This window comes from Canis aureus, chromosome 29 (genome assembly GCF_053574225.1).
Source record: "Canis aureus isolate CA01 chromosome 29, VMU_Caureus_v.1.0, whole genome shotgun sequence".
Lineage (NCBI taxonomy): Eukaryota > Metazoa > Chordata > Mammalia > Carnivora > Canidae > Canis > Canis aureus.
The window spans coordinates 7988267-8010080 of NC_135639.1; the positions used below are offsets into that span (position 1 = coordinate 7988267).

At 47.5% G+C, this 21814-nt stretch overlaps 1 protein-coding gene across 1 annotated transcript in view; it reads left to right on the plus strand.

The window, feature by feature from the left end:
• Nucleotides 1-21814, plus strand: part of CPXM2 (carboxypeptidase X, M14 family member 2) — a 130552-nt gene that overhangs the window by 91807 nt on the left and 16931 nt on the right. Inside the window, exons 7-10 of the mRNA XM_077877309.1 lie at nt 10906-10994; nt 17332-17455; nt 18850-19046; nt 20227-20406. Coding sequence (XP_077733435.1) covers nt 10906-10994; nt 17332-17455; nt 18850-19046; nt 20227-20406 — 590 coding nt within the window. The remainder of the gene's footprint in view (nt 1-10905; nt 10995-17331; nt 17456-18849; nt 19047-20226; nt 20407-21814) is intronic.

The window sequence follows — 21814 nt, forward strand, 5'->3', positions numbered from 1 at the left end:
TCTGGACGGGCTGATGTGGTCTGGCTCAGGAATGGCTCTGTTTGGCCTTTCAGAACTTGTGAGTTTGTGCCCGCGTGGAGCCTGTCGATGGCAGCCCCTTCATCCTGCCTGGGCATCTCCAGGGCAGGAAGCAAGCTCCTAGCACATTCCTAAAGCTCTTCATTAGAGCCATCCCTGTCTACCTGCAGTCCGTCCCTAGGGAACACGGGAGCACGTTTTTGGGTTCTAGCTTTCCTTACCACTCTTGTCTAGTGAGAGAGTGAAGCCTTGCTACTTCTGGGGTTCTCTGAGCCTGGGGAAGCGCATCACCAGTTCTGACGCTCTCAGATGCCATTATAGCCATCGGGCTATTTCTGTAGCCATCCAACCCCCTGCCCCCCTACTGTGAATTGATATTTATTGCATTTTCAAAGCACATTTAATGTCATTTATTGCTTTTCTCTTGATCCCATAATATCCATGCTCTTGCTTTGCCAAGTATGAATTTTTAGAACACAAACTCTGTATCGATGAGAAAAGATGGGTCTATCTGCCTACCTACTCACACTCACACCAGACAGATTCTTTGTTATATATTTGGACTTACTAGCTCGCAAACCTTTTTTTTTTATGTCATTAAAACTATTAGATACCATCTGTTCTGTGGATGCATCTATCTAGTCTATAGACAAAATCCAGTTTTTAGTCTACCTTACAGTTGGAGGTTCAGTTGTTTCCAATATTTTGGTTCCATAAAGAACCACACAAGGAACGTTTTTATTTCTATGTCATTGTGCGTATCCACAATCACTGTGTAAATTACAGGATTATTCAGTTATAGGATTAGTGCTTATGTTAGGTTCTGATAAATAGGGTCACTGGTGCAAAGGGTGTGTGCACCTTTTCAAGGCTGATCCAGAGAGGATGTTGAAGGCCAACATGATTTGGGACCTGGGCTCCTCTTGTGGCTGGTTTGTGTTGGAGTTGTCACTACAGGTCCCACCTGCTGCCACCCCAGGCCCACTGGGCTTTGCAGAGCACACAGAGTCTGCAGACTCAGAAACAGGTGGCTATCTGAGAGGCCCTCTTTGTGCCAGGCTAGGAGGCTTGCTCTCCTGCCTATGCCTGCCTGCTTTAAAGAGCAGGGTCATGGTTTCTCTCTGTGGACAGGAATTCATCCACTGCTGGTAAAGGGCAAAGGGTAGCCTGTGAGAGTCTCATGAAATAAATATTTCCCTGGGAAGTTATTCTTGAGGGGGGGGTGTGTTTGAAGATAGATCCTTGGGGCAATTTAAACACAATAGTTGCAGTGTGAAATCTAGATGGGTTTCAAGTACAGACTTTGAATGGCTTTATTTCCAACCCCAAGTTTTTAGGGCCATTTCTCTTCTAGAAACTACTTAGCAGTCTACACAGAGGGGAACTGGCCTTTGAACATGCCACCTGGTAATGGTCACACCAGAGGGACTGGGGCAGCTCAGGGGTCCCCACATCCACGTGGGTAAGTGAACCTTGCTCATTGCCCTGCTGTTGGCACAGTTCCTTTGTGCAAGTTAATGAGGCCAAAGACAGAGATGACCCAACCAACTCAGCTGCTCGGACCTTGTGGTCTAAATGCAACTGCCTAGAGTCTGTTTTTCCTGGAACGCTTGTTTATGAAAAATTCATTTACTTTTGCTTCTGCTCTCTTTGTTCTGTGCTTGCCATCTTCCTGTGAACTCTCAGGTCGGGGCAGAAGAAGGTGGTGATTCTTTTCAAGCTTTCTTGAGTAATGTTTCCAGAAATTTTTGAACTGGAAAATGAATTACCGCATGTCATAGTCTATTAATAGGATTTTTAAAGCTCAAAATGAAAAGAAACTGGAGTGTTGTTGATGGTTACGGTTTCAGTTTTGCAAGATGAGAAAGTTCTAGAGATCTGACTCACAACAATGTGGATATATTTAATGCAACCTAACTGTACTCTTAAAAATGGTTAGGATGATAAATTATATATGTATTATACCATAATTAAAATTTTTTCATTTAAAAATATTCTGTATTCTTTTTTTTAAATCTATTTGAGCATAGTTGACACAATGTTGCATGAGTTTCAGGTGTACAGCATAGTAGTGATTGGACAAGACCAATCCCCCACCCTTTCCCCTCTGGCAACCACCAATTTGTTCTCTGTATTTATGGGTCTGGTTCTGCTTTTTGTTTGCTTGTTTATTCATTTGTTTTTTTAGATTCCATATATGACTGAAATCATATGGTATTTGTCTTTCTCAGTCTGACTTATTTCATCTAACAAATACCTTCTGGGTTGTTCATTATTTGAAAAGTTGAAAAAAAGTCAGGATCCCTGGGTGACTTAGTTGGTTAAGTGGCCAACTCTTGATTTTGGCTCAGATCATGATCTCAGGGGCCTGTGTGATCTCACAGGATCAAGCCCTGTGTTGGGCTCCATGCTCAGCAGGGAGTTTGCTGGAGATTCTCTCTCCCTCTTTTTGCCTGCTCCCTGTCCCCTGTTCATACTCTCTCTCTCTCTAAAATAAATAAATAAATAAGTAAATACATTTTTATTTTTTTTAATTTTTTTTTAATTTTTTATTTTTTTAAAGATTCCATTTATTTAGTCATAGACACAGAGAGAGAGAGGCAGAGACACAGGCAGAGGGAGAAGCAGGCTCCACAGGGAGCCTGATGTGGGACTCGATCCCAGGCCTCCAGGATCACACCCCAAGCTGCAGGCGGCGCCAAACCGCTGCGCCACCGGGGCTGCCCAGTAAATACATTTTTAAAAAGTCCTCTTCCCCAAATTTGAATGGATTTTCCCACTTTGGATGAGAATGCCTAAAGATCTATGCATATCAGAAGCTGCGGAGAGCTTCCTAAGATATACTTTTATTTTATTTTATTTTATTTTATTTTATTTTATTTTATTTTTTTTTTTTTCTAAGATATACTTTTAATAAATATTTCAGGTTAAAACACACACTGGCTGACTTCGAGGTCACAGAGTTGCCAGTTCTCATTTATTTTGCTACTGCAAACAATACTGCCATGTGTGCTGTTTCTGAAAAAAGCCCCATTGCTCTACATATGACTTCCCACAGGGCAGCAGGACTGGGCCTAGAGTCCTGGGAAATGACTTCAGGGGACTACAGGGGAGGGTAATGCTTGAGCCCTGGTGCTGCTCAGAGGCTCCTGCCATAAAGGTGTGATTCCATCCTCCCTGGGAAAGCACCACTCCTTCCATCTCATCTTCCCTGCCACCAGGTCTGAGCAACTGCCCTCCATCTGCACAGTGCAGAGGTGTCTAGGTGTTCTTGGATGCAACTCAAGACCTTGTGAGGAGATGTGCGGAGGTCTGGGGGCAGGAGCTTGTTTTCCCTCCAGCACAGAAGCTCTGCTAAGGGAAGATGCCCCACAGTCATTCCTGCAGGTGGGCCAAGACCACTGGACACGCTGCATCTCCCTCCTTCCTCCCAACACACATACCCTCCCAGTCATAGATCACTGAGGAAATATTTCAATTGTAAGACCACCACCTGTCTTGCTTGTCTTCAGCCACCCTCACCTGCTTCCCATCAATATGGAGAAGTTGGGGGAAGGATGGGCTCCATTGGGTCAGCATAGCTGCAGAGGACTTCGTAAATCTACTTATTTTGCTACCTTCCACATTTCTTCACAAAGACCACAGTGTGGATACCCATTGTCCCATGGAACTGGCTATTATTTTTTGAAAAGACAGGAATCAGAACACAAAGTTGCTGTGTTCCTTATTTTATCTTCCTTTGCTGTGGGTGACGTTTTCAGCCTCCTCCAGATGAGACTAGAAGCCCTCACGAGAGTGGCTGTGTACCAGCTTCAGCCTGCCTTCATGGTTACTGGTTGCCTGGGCCTTATGTGATCTGAAAAAAAAAAAAAGAGAGAGAGAGAGAGAGAGAATTCATGTCCCTTTCAGGGAAGCCGAGTGGAGAGAAAGGGTATGAGCTCTGGCTTAGATTAGGCGTCAGCTCAAGTTCTACTGTCATCCCTTGGCACCTGTGGTCTTGTGCAGGATGTGGAAATACTCTGTGCTTTGCTTTTCTCGTGTCTGAAGTGGAGACAATAGCTTCCCTGTAGAATTGGGACCAACTCCTTCCACTCCTGTGTCCCCCTTCCCTAAAGCATCTCCGTGAGATGACTCAAGCCCTCCCCATGTACCTATGGAGGTCCTGAGCCTCCATTCCCCTCCTGCCCCCCAGCATTTCTGGGGCTACCTGGGGTGGTCGCTTGCACTTTCCAGGTGGTCACTTTCTGCCTTCTGCTTCATGTGACTCCTCCTGGTGCTGCTCCTGGTCAGCTCACGCCATCGTTCCCCTTCCCCCGGACTTGAGAGCAACAGTCTCCACTGATGCTGATTCACATGAAGGATTATTGCTGAGGTTTGGAGATTAAAAAGGGGGCTTTGTTGCATGTAACATAGAACCACACAGGCCTGACAATCAACATTTCTGTCCCTGAGGCTCCTGGTCATCCCAGCAAAGGGGATCCATGGTTTGCTGCCTTTCTCCACAGACTGGCCTGTGACTGTGCCCTCCCCACCTAGACCTTTCCTCTGCTTCCCATTCCCTGTCTGGCTCTGTCTTCTTCTGACTTCCTGTCTCTCAAACTTCTGGGTTGGGAGAGGGGGCCGAGTGGGATTGAAACATCAGTTTCTTTTTTAGATAGAGACCAGGAGCTCCCTTTCTCTCCCTTCTCCCATCCTGGCTTGATGGAGCCTTGCCTTTCAAAGTCATGAGTTCCACGAGAAGGACTCTGTTGCCCCCTGGAATGCACGCAGGCTGCCCTCCTGCCTTGTCATTGTTCATCTGCTCTTCCATTCCTGATGCACAGACACTGCAAAGGCTAAGCAAGAACCATTTGTAGAGTGCCCTCACGCGGTCAGTGCAGAACAGATGTCATTGTCTCCCTTTCCTCCTCCCACTTTCTTTTACTGTCTTTGGTCAGACCATTTGGTTCTGTGGCTAAGTCATTTATTTCTAAGGTCACCAGACCCCATGGATGGCGGGAGAATGAGATGAGAAGAGGTCTCATTTCTTCTTGTCCTGGTTCTGTTTTGTCCTCTGTATGTAGCTTACAGGCTACTGGCTGCTCTTAAGATATTCTGGTGGGGATAAACCTCTACTTTTCCGGGAAATCACAATGCCTCCCTCGCATGTCTCCCCCTTGTGCAGAGGACTCAGATTTGGAGATGAGAGAGCAGGTCACATGGGGAGCCACAGATTTCCCTCCTGCCCTGGGCTCAGTAACACAGCAAGAAGCTTAGGTCTTATTGTACCAAAATAGCTCAGTTCAGAAAGGTGGGTGGTCCTCCCCCAGTGGGCCTCTGTGTAGTGCATGCCATGACTACGTTGGGTTGAATAGCATCCCCCCTATTTTGTCCATTGGGCACCTCAGAATGTGATCTTATTTGGAAAGAGGGTCTTTGCAGGCGTGATTAGGTAAGCTTAGCGTGGGCCTTAAATCCAGTGACTGGCGTCCTTAGGAAGAGAAAACAGAGACACTGAAGGAGAAGGCCTGATGGTAATAGAGGCAGAGATTGGCACGGTGTGGCCACAAGCCAGGGGTTGCCAGCAACTTCCAGAAGCTGGGGAGAGGCAAGGAAGGCTTGAGCGTGCACAGCCCTGCCCACACCTGGATTTCAGACTTCTATCCTTCAGCACTGTGAGAGAGTAAATTTGTTTCAAACTGCCTATTTTATGATAGTTTATGCTCGCAGCCTTAGAAAACGAGTACCCGGGAGACCCGGGATGGCCTAATGTTCCACAATCGCCTTCAATCCGGAGGATGTGGTTGTCATTCACCACCCCCTCTGCCCTGCCTGCCAGTCTTTGCTCTGCCGTGGTGGCAAGAGGGAGTAGTATCGCAGCATAAAGCGGGCCCCTTCTCCGAGGTTTCCTAGCCCCAGAAAGTGTTATCTTTTTTGTAAGTAGTCTTTCCTAAATATCTTGATTGGGATACCTATCCATCCGTCCACCCATTCTCTCATTCCTCACTCATGCATTCATGCATCAAACACGTTAGAATGTGCCTGTTCTGAGGCAAGGCCCAGAGGTTCCGGGAGGAGATGGACACCTTTGCTCCCCCCAGAGCAACGGGGTAACGAGAGAAGCGCATCGGGCATCCTTTCCCCCCCAGGGAACCACTCCAATTGAGGGGGATCCAGCCTTGCTGGCTGCAGCCCGCCCTCCCTGCAACTGAGGGTGACTTGCCCTTACTGATTCAAATAAACCTGTGGTTTCTCTTGGTCCATCCGCCCCTTATTGGTTCCGGGGAACTGCAGCAACATCAGTAGTCTTAACAGTTGTCTTTTCTGAGAGTTTCTCCTGTCAGGCTGCAAATAGTTCCCCAGGACTGTCTGGAGAAGCAGCGTCAGCCAAGTGATCAGAGGGGTTGCCGGTGTCTGCGAGCAGCACAGCAGAGCTGTTATGCAGTAGGATAATATGAAATGGGGGTGAGAGGAAAATAAGCGTGAATGACGTGCTGCTCCCCGTTTGGAGCCACTTGCAGTCATGGGCTTGGTGCTTCCACTGACAGTAATGACCTGGCCTCAACACAAGGGTTCCAGCCCTCCTCCTTGCCCCTCTCGGAATGAACTTTGTCGTAACAGTCAGGTGGGGTGTGGGCAGATGTGACTTCTTTTCACCAGGGGGCCAGCTCTTTTGTGCTCAGTTTGCATTTGGGAAGGCTGTCTGCACTCAGGAATCTGTGCTGGGGGTGTTGGGGCTTTGGGGCTTCGGGAGGTCGCAGGGCCACTGGGGCAGGCATTTCCTTGTGGGAGAGGCTGGCCTTGAGGCACGTAGAGGAAGATCTGCTGTGGCTGTGTGCCTCTGGTGGCCTCCTCATCCTCAGGGAGCACTCTGAGGACTGTGAATAGGAAAATAAAGCCTAAGGCTCATAGTATAGCAGGGGATCATTTTTTTAAATGATGGCAGTCCTTTATTTAAAAAAAAAAAAGAGGTGAATCTTGCATAACATACAACGAACTGTTTTAAAGATATAGGTCAGTGTACTTAGCATATTCGCGTGTTGCAAGCAGCAGCCCTGTCTAGTTACTGAACTTCATCATGGACCCATAAACACACCCTAGGTAATCACTTCTCCATCCCCTCTGCCATCCCCGGGACCTCTAAACTCTAGCTCTGCGGATGGCCTACTCGGGATGGAGCTTGTCAAAGGATTCATGAGCCCAGCGATTCTTGATTGCATGTGAGCCTCCTTTCCAGCAAAGATACCCTCTCCTCTCCCAGCTGAGCACCCGCTCCTCACAAGCAAGGTCCCCAAAGCAGCAAATAGATAAGCAAAATTGTTCAAGAATCTTGGTGCTTCTGTGGATTTCCAGTAATGCGGTTTGGTCTGGAATTATCACTGTACTCGTGAAAAGAGCCCTGTGTAGTGAGCTGGCGTGAGTTTGGGGATGGGAAGAGCAGGTGTCCATGGCAGTGAGGAGGCAGGAATGTCCCAAGTGTGCAGCGGTCTCCTAAGGCTGCTGGGAAGAGGACCCAAATCTGCGTGGTTTAGAGTAATAGAAAGGTACCGTCTCAGTTCTGGAGGCCACGAGTCCCAGATCAAGGCGTCAGTAGGGCTGGCTCCTTCAGAGGCTGTGCGGGAGAACCTGCTCCCGGTCTGTACCCCCAGCTTCTGCAGGGCTGCTGGCAATCTGGGTTCCTTGTCTTGTAGATGCATCACCCCAGCCGTGCCCTCACCTCCACAGAGCCTTCTCCCTGTGTGCTTACCTCTGTGTCTGCCTCCCCCTCGCTAGAGATACCAGGCGTAAGGGGTCAGGGCTCACTCTAATGGCCTCATTTTGACTTGCTGACCTCTGAATAAGAGAAGTCAGGGGGATGGCCTTAGGCTCCACATGCCTCATCAGGAATTCATCCCTGTAACTAAGGTGTTCCGGAAAGAATCAGCTGGTCTTCAGCACATAGGACGTGCAAAACCACACACTCGAAGGGAAGTAGGAGACTGATTCTCCAAAGCTCCATCTGTGAGGATAAAGGCCTCACAGACTGAATCAGGACTGATGTTTCAAATGCCAGAAGCCCTATTCTAATTAGCTTTGGTTGGGGGAGGGATTTTGGCTCACATAAATGAGAATTCCCGGGGGTGGATTTGACTCTGACTCTAGCTTCAGGCAAGAATAGGTCACTAAGTCGGGGTCTTCTTGGGGAGTCAGGGCTCCCCTTCTCTCCATCTCATGGACAGAGAGATCAATACCCCAAACTCACCCACCATCCAGGCAATGCCAGTAGAAGGAGACTGATTCTCCTCCTATAGCTCTGCGGGGAAATAGTCATGTGATTGCCCCAGCTTGGATCCTCAGATCTTGGGATCACCTCTGAGCCAGTGACTGTGGGTAGAGGACTCATGCTTCATGGCCGGACCGTGCTCACATATTCATGACTCTGCAGATTGGGCAAGGCAGTTTTATCTGAAACATCTGGAATAGATGCCTCACAAGAAAATGGGATCTTTGACCCACAGATAGAAGAAGGGGCTGGTGGTTTGACTAATTGGCTGTGATTGAAGACTCTGGGCCCCAAGAGGGCTGGAGTTGGTTCTTTGCCTACTGTACTGAGCTCCTAATAGGTTCTCAATAAAACTTGATCCAAGTAGAATGAATTGACAAATCAAGAATTGTTTGCTCAAAATGTGGGAGCTGGGAAGTGGTGAAAAATACTTGACCTGTGGTTTTGAGACAGTTCTGGAACTTGTACCCTTGTCCTTAGGCAAGTGGATTAGTCTTAAGGAAGGTAGAACATTGCCAATCACGGAGCTACTTCAACTTCTGAGTTTTTCTTCTATCCTTTTGAAGAACCTTGAAGGCATAACTTGTGTTTGAAGACAAAGGGACTTTAAAGAGTTTTGGAAAGAGGCCTCTGGGACTTGGGGGAGTGTTGAGGAGCTCTTAGAAGACATCATATGGGCAAATGAAGTGTAAATTAATGTGAAAAATAAGCTTTACCTTTGCTTGGAAACATACAGGTTTGGAAACCCAAGGGGAGGCAGCTTGTGTGTGGTCAGCACGCACTCCCAGAAGGAAAGTGCTTGAAACATAATTGGGGGGCTTGTGCCAAACCTGATCTGCTTTTGCTCTTTCCTGGACAAAGTGCCAGTTTGCCCACGTGCTAATCCCACTTCAGTGACAGTCCTTGTTTCTAATAGTATTATCAGCAAATACTACTTCTGTGGATATTAAAATCTGGCTTTGTGGTGTTTGGGTCTCTATATGATTTTCAACTCATTGCATGTCGCCTCAGGCCTCAAGGGTGAAGCCAGTGGTCAGTGAACCCTGGCAGGGTCGGTTATGGTGGTCATGACCTGTGGCTCTGGGAACACAGACTCGCAGCTGGCTCGGTTGATGGCAGCTGTGCATGGTGTACGCAGAATGCCTGGTCCCTGCTGGCAGCGTGCTCAGTACTTTAAGACAGTGCTCCTCAGACTTCCGAGCCTGTGGCGTCAGCTGAGGTTGTTTTTAACTTGTGGGTTCTGATTCGGTAGGTCTGGGCTAGGTCTGAGAGGCAGCCAGAGTGCTGGTCTGAGGAGCACCTTTGATGGCACGAATCGAGACCTGCTGCCCCTGATACCACTTGGAGCAAAGGCTCATCCCCTCTGTCATCCACCACTGCCATTGCCTCTGGAATCCTCCATCAAGCCCCTTGGATCAAACCCACAGCTGCTGTGGCTTCAGCCTTGCCTCCATGGTGTCTGGGTTAGGAGGGCGACCTGTCTAAAGCACCATGTTAACTCTAGGTCAGGAGCTGGCCAGGGTTTCTGGCTTCATCGTCCAGACAGAGATGCCGTGGGCCCGGCTGCAGGTCAGGTCCGGGGAAAGACCTCCAGGTCCACTGAGTGCTCCTCCCCTTTATCTTCCTCCTCACTCTTCTTCCCCCTCCTGTCCTTTCTTCTGAGTGTCCTTTGTTTCCATAATTATATAAATAATAGAGCCTATGTGAATTAATGAAAAGGGTTAATTTATATGTGGAAGAGAATCAAGTCAAGGACAGACATCTCCCAGACCCCTGAATCCCAGTCCCCATAGGCTAATAGTGTTAATATAGTTGGGGTGCCCTGGCTCCAACAACAGAAACCTCAGCCCCCCTGGATTAGTGGGGCAAGGGAATTTGATCTCTCATGTGATTGGAAGTCCCAAGGGAGATTGATTGGGCTCCAGGGTGGTTTCAGTAACTCCTGGTGCTGGTGGGGTTCTCTCTTCCTCTACTCTGGAGAGATTCTCTCTCACTCCTCCTCTGTGCCATTAAAGACTTTCGCTTCAATCTGGACCAGTAAGAGTGGCCAGGGTGTGCTGTGCTCTGACTGGTTGAAATCTCTCATGCTGGACCCCTGAGCTGAGATGCGAGGTCTGTTTCCCAGAAGCATTGGAGTGATTCCCAAACCACACAGAGTTTCTGTTAGGAAGGATGGAAATGGACTGAATGTTGGATGAGTAACTAATAGTGTGCACCATACTTTTAGGGCTTTCCATGTATATATACAGTTGTGATATTTGTTCACTCATTCATTCCTTAAGTGTCAACAGTTTTCCAGGTACATAGGTTATCCCAACTAATACTAAAAGTGAGGGAAATACCTTTCTTCCCTGTTTAAGGGTAAGGAATCTAGGGCAGAGACTGCTCCAGTGACTTATCCAAAGTCACACAGCACTTAAGTAGAGGAGTGGAGATTTGAACCAGGCATTCTGGCTCTAGGCCCATCTCTACCACTGGCTAATTTTGACTCCTGAGGTGCTTTTCGACAGTTGGTTCTCTCGCCTCTGTGCATATGTTAGAAGCTGGAGATTGGGTTGTGTCTCTGCACCAATCAGGCAACTAACAGAGCCACCACAAGCAACAGAATTACGTGAGTGAATTCAAAACCATATTTCTGTCCCTAGATCCAAATAACTATTACCACCGACGGAATGAAATGACCACCACCGATGACCTGGATTTTAAGCACCACAACTATAAGGAAATGCGCCAGGTAAGCTCCAGATTTCTCAAAGTATTATATACCCTGTGCCCAGGGGAACATAGTTGTTTTTGTCTTAGTTTTTTTTTTTTTTCTTTCTAGAAATTAAGATCATGGGTTTGGAATAGGAATCTGAATGATCATTTTGGTTTTCTGAAGCCACAGTACATGCTTGCAGTTTCTAGGTTGAGAATGCCTCGTTGGGGTTCTGGTGGCCAGAGGAAGGCTTCCTCTCTGGGAAATGGTTGAAACAGAATTTGGACCAGACTTTTCCAATTTAACACAGTAGTTGTGAAGATTCGCTGTATGTTTGAGTGACAACACTGACTTGAGAATGTTCGTCACAAGCAGAGTGAAAGAAAAAAGAGGATCTAGGGCACCACCGATAAAAGTAATAGCAGGAAGCCTCCACGTAGGACCGACGTTAATTTGCTACGTTGGCAGTTTACCTGCATCAACATGGTAAACCACCCTAGGAGGGCAATGACTATTTCCTTACCTTATTGATGAGGAAGCCCAGGTACCAAGGAGATTCAGAACACTAGGCCTTATCATTCACTGATTCTCCATCTTGGTTGTAGAACAGAATCACCTGGACAAACTTGGAAAAATATCTATCCTTGAACCCCATTTCAGGCCGCTGGTTAAAATTAGGATCCTTAGGAGAAGGGCCTGGATGTCTAAATGTTTAAACGCTCTCCTTGTGTTTCTAATGAATAGCCAGCCAGGCCTCAGAACTACTGCTTGATACCTTCGGTACTTTAGTGCCGTTAGGAGCAAAAGTCAATCCCAGCTGAGACTGTCCCCAGATTTAGTTACAGAAAGCACGTAATTCCGGGCTGTGGACAGTGTTTGCATACTGGGCCCAGAAGGGAGCAGGGACCAGCCGTTTATTAGGGCAAGCTAAAAGAGCCATGCCTGTGCCGAGTGCTTTGCCCACGAAATCCTGTTCAGCCTTTGCCCCCAGCGTGGTGCTAGGAGAGCTCAGGGGGCGCTGACAAATGAGAAATCCTTGGATACCTGAGAATCTGTTTGAAATGACAGAACAGAGAGATGTCCTCACAAATGCATTTACAGAACAAGGATTCACCAAAGGCAGACTGACAAGGCTCAAAGCAAGGGCTCGTGAGTGCTGAGAGAAGGAGCCAGCTGCCCAGTCCAAGTGCAGGAGACGCTCATGAGGTCAGAGCAATTAGGCTGAGCCGAGAGGCCTCTCCGCCTCATCCCAGGGAATCAACAAACCCAGTTTGTCTCAATGTCATTTAATTTGAGACACTCACACGGAGCCTGAGACACCCGTCAGCATAGGCTTAGCGGTGGGCAAAGCTAAAGAAATTGTCTTGCTGTCTTGCTCTTCAGAAATCAGGATAATGTGTTTGGACCTGAGGTCGTTGAGTCATCCCTGCTGCTCTACATTCTCTGGCATTTATACGACTCTGCTCACCGTTCCATTTTACGGAGCACTTGTGTGTTAATTCAGCTTTGCTCACTAGCACATCTCGGGATATTTCTCTGAGCCCAGAAACTAGGCAAATATCAACTCAGCTGGTGCAATTAATGTCAAAAGCAATGAATCTAAATGCATTTAAAATGAGCTATCGCACAGAGAATCTGGGTAGCTGGTAGCTTTAAATAGTCGTTCCGTGTCGAAAATCGGGGTCTTTCCAGAAAAGAAGAGCTAATGGAGTGTACTTCATTACCCTGGGCAACTCTGCTCACCATCACTTGGTGATGTAGAGCCAAGAAGGCACTTGGACTGGCCGGTGCGGCTCCTGCAGATGATGGCGGGTGACCTCAGGGCTCTGCAGCACTCAACTGGAAACGATTCAGGGGAGCATCTCTCAATCCTGAAGGGTGTTCAAGCCGGAAGTGATTTGCCATTTGGATTCCTGGCTCCTGGGGATGAAAAAGAAGCCAGCATTTTTAGCAATTCCCCGTATGGAGTCTGCTGGGTTACTATAGAAATCTTTCTACTTCAGAAAAAAAAAATGTTAGTTTATCCTAGTATCAAGAGAGACATTTCCAACAAACAACAAAAAAAAATGAGAAACAGCAGCAAGAAGAGCGAGGAGAAAATAGAAAAACATATTGCATGGGAAATGCTGAGAATGTGTGCAGGAAATATTTCTAGAGCACTGACTTGTAAGGGACTGTTCTCCCCCGGCAGGGGGCTGGGGGCGGCCAGCAGGTGGCATTGGAAGGGAAAAGGAGAGCAAAGAGCAAGTTGCACATCACCGGTGTTGTGGGGCCGAGGGAGTCGATCCCTCCAGGAGTGCTGCAGCCTTCACAGCATGTGTCACCGTTTCTAATTGCTGTGTCACCTCTATGTCTATATACATCTCCTTCATTTGGGACCATGAGGGCAGAGACTCTGTTACTTTGTCATAAACCTGTAATGTGTGCTGGATAAATATGTACATCCGAGGTCCTTCCTGGGGAGATACTTAGGGGATAAGTAGGAAGAAGTGATTGGCCCTTTGGCCCCGGGTGAGGAAAGGCATTGGTTGCAGATGGGGTCTACTATGGTCTGGGGCCTTCGGCCAGCCTTGGGCAGGTGCAGATAGAAGGGAGGGTCCCCCCAGGCAGCAAGAATAAAGGTATGGAGGCAGGAGCAGAATAACATGTTTCTGGAGAGGAGGCTTGCCTGAGTGCCGGGAGAGGCTTTAAATGGAGTCTGAGAATCTGAGAAGGTTTTTAGGTTGCAGAGCAAGTGTTTTGGGGAGATCAGTCTGGAAGGCATGTGGGGAGTGGACTGGCAGGGATGGTCACAGTACCCAGGAGAGGAGCCACCAGGCCTGAAGAGAGATGAGAGGTGGGGGGCATCTCTGGGGAGGACTGGCTAGTCCTAGATCACCTGTTGGAATGAGCGGGGAGAGAGAGGGAGGTCTGGGATGTTTCTGAGGAGGGTGGGGTACCATCCACAAAGAGAGCAAATTAAGTGGTTTTGAGGAAGAGGCTCGTGACTTGACTTTGGTGGTAGGACTGTGAGGGCATGGTACCCAGGAAGTTGGGGTTGGCTGGTGCTAAGTAGGGTGGGGGCGGAGACATGGGTTGAAGGCAGCCAGCTCATGGTGCTAATTTCCAGGGCAGCACAGGAGGGTCAGAGGCACCGGGCAGTGGGGTAGTGGCTTAGCCTGCCTGAGAGTGGGGGGCGATGGTGGCAAGAAGCCAGGGCAGGGCAGCCGGCCTGCAGACCTAGACGAGCCCACCTCCTCCGCATCCCTGGGAGGCCTCCTTCCACCATCCTTGCCTCCCGCCCTCTGAGATTCCTTCTCCACAGGACCAGATGCAGTCCCTGCTTCCAGGCCAATGAATAAAGCTGGTGGAAAGGGACTTTTCCTCTTCCTCCCACTCTTTTAAAAAACATTTTAATTCATTGGAGAAACAATGTTATGTCAACATCAAGCGCAGGCCCAAAGTCCTAAGGTCAGCCTTCCCGAAACCCACCACCCTCAAGAATCAGCCATTTGCATTTCCCACTGTTCCTGTCCAGGATTTCAATTTCTGCATTCGAAGGATTCTTACAATTTTGATCAGAGGGTGGTTATAATTTTGCCCTGCTCCCCTTGGTTAATATTGGATGATGAGCCATTTTCTATGCTGTCCTCATAGTTGTGATTGTGATGCTGCAGAACGTCCCAGGGAGTGGATAGAGCATCTTCCCCATCTCTTGCCCACTACCTTCCTGCCCTGGAGCACTTGGACATCTCTGAGCTCAGTGCCCCTGAGGAAAGGGTGAAGCACCACAGCAAGTGCCATCGCACATGTCATTGTAGCATCCTTTATGCAGAAGCCCCTTCCTGTAGATTGCCGGAAACTGAATTACTAGAGAAGGGGCTCTTTTTCTTTCCTGCAACAAAGCCTAGGATTTAGTAGATACCACGTTGGCAAAGTGTATTCCCATCTGGGAATTATGGAGGCAGAGTCTCAATGAGACTCAGACTCTGCAAACCCAGACATTTTCTAGATGATTGTTCTCAACGTGGTTTTGTCATCACCTCCTCATCCCCCAAGAGGCTTTTTAGATACTTTCTTTATTATTCTCTACCCATTATATTAAATACTAACGAGTAAGATTTTATTGGCTAGGGCTGAGCTTTGGAGGGCCACAAAGCACTGTGGTATGTGAGATTTCTAGCTCCTGACAACCAGTTTTCACCTCCTGGGGATGATTGTCACTCCTGCTGAGAATGCACATATATTTTTTTAAGATTTTATTTATTTATTCATGAGAGACACACAGAGAAAGGCAGAGACACAGGCAGAGGGAGAAGCAGGCTCCCTGTGGGGAGCCCGATGCGAGACTCAATACCAGGACCCTGGGATCATGACCTGAGCCGAAGGCAGATGCTCAACCTCAGAGCCACCCAGGCGTCCCTGAGAATGCATGTTCCAAGGCCAGGAAGAAGTTCTAGTCCTTACTGTCACCTTAGCCATCAAGACTGCAACTCCAATAAGACATCTTTGACTCTTTTCAGGAATCAGCCAGGTGGATCACCGGCCAGGTCTTTAATGGGGTTGGTGGCCACAAGAGAAACCTTCCTGGAATTTCAGAGAGAATTTCTCTCTGTGTAGAGAGAACCATAAAGAACCTTCATAAAGGAGATTCCTCAAATGCCTGTGTCGTCAATCTCATGTGTAAAGGTGCTCATGACACCCCAGGACAAGGAGGGAATGTGGCTGGTAGGAAAACACTGTGATGGGTGGGGTATGATGAGGTGACTGGTAAGTCATGGCTGAGGCCATCCTATACCAAGAGGTGTGTCCACAGCTGAGTGTGCATCCAGCAGGAGGCGGAGTTTGTTCTTCTCCAGTGTCGAGGTCATGAGCTCTAACACAAGTGGCATGTTGCTCCTGTGGCTGATTGGACAGAGGAGGAGGGTTGACTTTAAGTGACAGCCAGCCTCTAGTGTGGGAGGGTTGTGTTGCCTAGTTAAGGATGATGCAAGTGGCTATGTCTGCAGAACTGGTTGTTGATCCAAACCAAGGCAGTGGATCACCTGCTGCTCAGGATCTGCTGAGGTTGATGCTGTAGATGAGGATGACAGCAGTCTGCAGGGACTGGGATGTGTGACCCCCCCACCCTCCCGTCAGATGGTGATTGTGCTGTGGCCGTCTTCAGAATGGTCATGGTGCGCAGCTGACAAAATGAGCAGCGGAGATGTGCTGGTGTTCATTGCTTTGCTGCATCTTCACTGGCAGAGAAGAGCCCTGAGTCCAAAGCATCTGGTATCAGCTGGATGACCCTGGGCAAATCACTCAGTGGCTCTCTGAGCCTCAGTCTCTATATCTGTAGAATGGGGACAGTCACCTTTGGCTTACCTCCTCCACCTGGCCATCATGACAGTGAAATTCAGTGAAGAAATAGAGTGTGTGGCTAATGCAATTGTTGGCATTATTAGTGACATTATTATCTTGTCTCTTGGGAAGACGTGGTGCTGTGCATGTGGCCCTGCTTCAACCCTGCAGCCTGTATGTGCCCATCATGGTGACGGGAGCCAAAGCTATGGTTCCCTTGCATGCCATCTCTCCACGGATGGTGGATTTCTGCTTTTGCTCTGTTTCGGACAAGAGTCCTTTATAGTCAACTCCCCCCTTCCTCCCAAGGGTAGCCTGTGCTCCTGTGACTAGCAGAGCCCTCCTTACCTCCTTTTGGTAGCTTGTGTCATCCCCTCAGACCAAAGCTGTCTGTCTAACGAACTCAACTTTAAATGAAAATTTGGGAAATAACACATATCTAATTTGACTTCTTTGTCAAAGCCTGTTCTCCCCATCCGTTCACCACATGACCTCCCATTATCATGGCTTCCCTCCACCCTCTTAGCACCGGTGAATTGGTCATTAGATTACTCCCCTCTGTTGCTGCTCTGTAAGCTCCAGGAGGGTGGGAGCAGTGTCTTTCCTCCTCCCAACATCAAAGATGTTTATTAAATGATGAGAAAAAATTGATATTCAGTAATAAATATTTATTTAGGCAGAGTTATGGAGAAGTTTCAGTCTGTTCCTTAAAGGATCTGTAGTCTAGTGAGGAGACAAAAAGAAAACAGGAAACCACAGTAAAAAGGTAAGACCACAGCCAAGGGAGGTGAGACCACAGCCAAGGGAGGTGAGACCACAGCCAAGGGAGGTAAGACTACAGCCCAGGGAGGTAAGACCACAGCCAAGGGAGGTGAGACCACAGCCAAGGGAGGTGATAATCACGACCCAAGGAGAACATTCCAGGCAGAGGGGATAGTGCTGGTGTGTGGGGAGGGTGAGGGTATTCAGGGGGGCTATGGGAGGGGAACAGCGGGTGGCTATCTTGGGGGTTCATCATGACTTAGAACCTCAACTCCATTTTGGTTTTCAGTTGATGAAGGTTGTGAACGAAATGTGCCCCAACATCACTAGAATTTACAACATTGGCAAGAGCCACCAGGGCCTGAAGCTGTACGCCGTGGAGATCTCCGACCACCCAGGGGAGCACGAAGTCGGTGAGGTTGCTCCTCTGTGATGCATCTGGTGCCTTCTCACAGAGCCAGGAGACAGCTCACCCGTGTGAGAACATTCATGAAACAGGCCAGGAGCTCTCCACACACCACTCTCATGTAGACAGATTCTGCAAACCTTGGTTCTGTGAAGCTCTTACCTCGTGATAAGGGCTGTTGACTCATTTAAGCCAGAGACACCTTGCTTTTCTCCAAATGAACCACATTTAGTTCTGTTCTCCAGCTCTTGGGCCAGTCACACTGACCAGAGACGGTCAGGACAGAATCCTTTTATAGAAGAACATTCTGGACATAAGTCATTAATGGCTTCAGTGAGAAGGACATCCCCTAAATTCCTCTTTGATTTAATTCTGTTTTCGAGCATCTCCTATATTCAGCCATTTCTCATTCACTTACTCTCAAACCTGGATCTTCTTCTGGGTCAGAGAAGATTCTCTGGTTTTCTTTTGGGTAAATCTGTGAGTCCTTTAGAAACCCACTGATATAAAAACAAAACAAAACAAAACAAAAAAACCCACTGATATTTAAAAATATCTGAGATTTGTCTGCTTCATTCAACTTTATATTTGCCAGTATTTCAGCAGTTCCTCTTAGGGTTTTCCTTGAAAGGGTCAGGGTTTCATCTTCAGGTAAAATCACATTTCCTAGGTTTGCCAGAGAGAGAAGTACTGTTGGTCTGTACTGAGCGTGATAAGCTCCAATGCTGGAAAAGCTGAGCCCAGAAGAGGAAAAACTCAAAACTGTGTCCATCCTGATGTCCCCTGCTGAACTGTTTTCTGCTTCTGTTTATCTATCCTTGTGTCCTTGTGAGATTGAATAGGACCATCTTTTGAGAAGATGATTGCCTCCCAAAAGAGAAAAATAATTGCTATGGCTTGTGTTTAATTTGTAAACTTTAAACCCTAAACACTGTGTTCCTTTATCTATTCTTGCTAAATAAGAATAAACATGATTACCCAAGGGCTAGTATCATCCAGATTTTTCTATACTTTTTATTTTCTTTTCTTAAAGATTTTATTATTTATTTGACAGAGAGAGAGAGAGAGAGAGAGAAAGCAGGGGGAGGGGAAGAGGGAGAGGGAGGAGCAGGAAACCTGATGCAGGGCTTGATGGCAGGACCCGGGGATTGTTACCTGAGCTGAAGGCAGCCACTTAATCAACTGAGCCACCCCGGCACCCCTACACATTTTCTTACATACCTATTTGGGAATTTAGGAAAATTGTAGTGATATAATTTGGGGGGCCTATTTGTAAGAAGAGGCAGGATAAAATTGTAAATTTATATTACTCAGAGATTTTTTTTTTTTTTCTAAATGGTGAGGGCTCTGCTGCTAGAAGCATCGATATGACCCTGTATTTCTTCCTGTCTTCGAGTAAAGGTGAGCCGGAGTTCCACTACATCGCGGGGGCCCACGGCAATGAGGTGCTGGGTCGGGAGCTGATGCTTCTGCTGATGCAGTTTCTGTGTCAGGAGTACTTGGCTGGCAACGCCCGCATTGTCCGCCTGGTGGAGGAGACCCGGATTCACATCCTCCCCTCCCTCAACCCCGACGGCTACGAGAAGGCCTATGAAGGGGTAATGACACCGCTCCCCATGCCTGGGGCAGCACTTAGGCCGCCAGCGCAGAGCACTATCGGCCACAAGTTGATTTCTGTTCCATATCACTGGCTTCCCTTTGAGTGTCTCTCTGCTGAGACAGGGAAACCCATAGGGTTTATGAAAAGATGCAAAGTAGGAATTGAGAATAGTGGGCACCCAAGAGGTGGACATCCAACAAACTGGAAAAAGTGAACATGAAAGAGTAATATGGGTTGCATTTTCAGTGATCAGAATAGAATAGAATAAAAGGAACACTGAACATTGATAGAGCACATAATCAAGGCAGGCCCTCAATTCAGTTATTGCCTATAATCCTCTCAGTGCTCCAAGAAGAGTTGTTTTTATTATTCTTGTTTTTCAGTTTCTTTAAAGATTTTTATTTATTTGTTCATGAGAGATACAGAGAGGCAGAGACATAGGGAGAGGGAGAAGCAGGCTCCTTGAGGGAGCCTGATGTGGGACCCGATCCTGGGACTCTGGGATCATACCCTGAGCTGAAGGCAGATGCTCAACCACTGAGCCACCCAGGTGCCCCTCTTTTGATTATTCTGATATATTGTTTAGATTTAATGTTCTAATTATGACATAGAATTTGTGTAGGTCACAAGTATGTATAGACTATTATTAGTATTAAATGGGAATAAAGTGGAAAACTGTACTTGGTACCTATCACACACAAGCCTTATAATACAGGATTTTGGTTGTGTTTATTGGCACAGAGTTGGTTAGGGATTTCCAGTGCCCGATATACCAGGCCAGAGGGCAGGGGTTTGTGAGCCAGACTCGTGGGCATGGCAGGGAGAATGCGTTAACGTGGTGATGGTTGCCTTTGCAATGCTGGACTCTTAGATTCATTCCTACTCCAAGTTTCATCTAGCCTAGAAGCTCTCAGTGGAGGGAAGAGGAGGGAAGGGATGTAATACTTCTTGAGCACTGCCCTGTGCCTGGAGGAATGCTCTGCATTCCCTCTTGGAGTGATTTGGCGGTGTCACCCACCACCCACCAAGTAATAATACCGGGTGCCATCTTTGGGGCAGAGGACGTGTGGGGCTCAGAGACACACCCAGATGGGGATGGTGGGCATGGAGACAGGGACATTTTGTGTGAGAGAAGTCTGGAAGCCCATAGGTCCCTCACGTGTGGAATTGTCCCCCAGGGCTCAGAGCTGGGTGGCTGGTCCCTGGGGCGCTGGACGCATGATGGCATCGACATCAACAACAACTTTCCTGACCTAAACACGCTGCTCTGGGAGGCAGAGGACCGACAAAACATCCCAAGAAAAGTTCCCAACCACTACATTGCGATCCCTGAGTGGTTTCTGTCTGAAAATGCCACGGTGAGTAAAAATACCCCATCATCTGCAGAGCAGCGGAAGGCCAAAGTTAACACCCACTGGTATTTGCAGAGGATCTGACATTTAAGAACAAGACAAAACCATTTTTTCCTTTCCTTTTTTCTCCCAAAGTGGGGAAGTGTGCTAGATAATAACTACCTTAAAGCCAATATTTGTGGCTATTCTTCATAAGAGAGCGATCATTGAATAAGATTTCTTCACAACCACACAGGGTTTCAGAAACAACACAGAAAACCAAAAGCCCTGCCCTGGAGTTTTGCATGTTGGTTACTGTAGTTCCTTAGTACCCTCAGCATTGCTAGTGCTATGGACTTGCTATGAAATTGTCCTTAGACCCTACTAATTGCTTGAGAAATCTTATTTTTCTTTTAAGAAGTCCCTGTGGATTATTACATGTTGTGCTGCTTTGGAAGGAGAAAAAAAATGCATTGCAAAGGTTTCCCCCAAATTTTCTGGTCTTCTTTTGCAAAGCCTGTGTTGTGGGAGAAATAATTTTCACAATATTTTGCATGCCTTTTATTGCCTCCCCTGCCCATAGTCACCCACCTCTTTACCCCTGACCTCTGATTGTATATGTCCTTCAGGAGATCTGCCTCGATTGCTTATGTGAGTTAGGGTTAGGTTCAGTGGGAACAACAGGAAAACCAAAAGGACAATAGCTTGATGAGGTAGAGGCTTATTTATTTTCACATAGAAGAGCCCTGAAGGCAGATGATGGGAGCCTGGCCAAGCAGAAGCCCCATGAGCATCAGGAACCGATAACTCGTGTATCTTTCTGCCTCTGCCATGTTAGCATGTGACTTCCGTTCTCAAGGTCAAAATCCAAGATTGCAGTGGGTGCTCCAGCTGTCATGTCTGTGAAGGAAGAGGGGAGAAAGAGTTGAGAAAAAAGAAAACAAAAAAGAAAATCCTCCTCTTAGACAATTCCATGAAGAGTTATTCCTAGATTTCCTACATAAGACTTATGCTTAAATCTCATTGGCCAGAATTTAGTCAAAACATGCTATCAACCCACTGCGGCGAAGGCTGGAAAATGCTGTGTTTTAGGCAAGCACATTGCAAGCTCAAGAAAATAAAAATAAAAGTAACTGGCTTCTTTTTCTGAGGAATCAAGGGAGAAATAATGAATGGATAGAAGGCAGCTCCCGTGCTCTGCCTGGGGACTCCAGCCCACTGCATGCATGGGTACCACTTGCTGGAGGAAGGCCAGCATGGTTGCCTCAGTTAGTTATGTGCAGGATGGTGTTATCCAGGCCCTCAGGAAGCAACCAGTCAGGTGATACAGATAGACAGTGGCATTATCTGTAGTGTAGTTAGGGTGCCCATGGGCAGCTTGCGGAGTAAGGGTTCAAGGCCTCTGAGTCTTCTGCATCCTGTCTCATATTTTCTA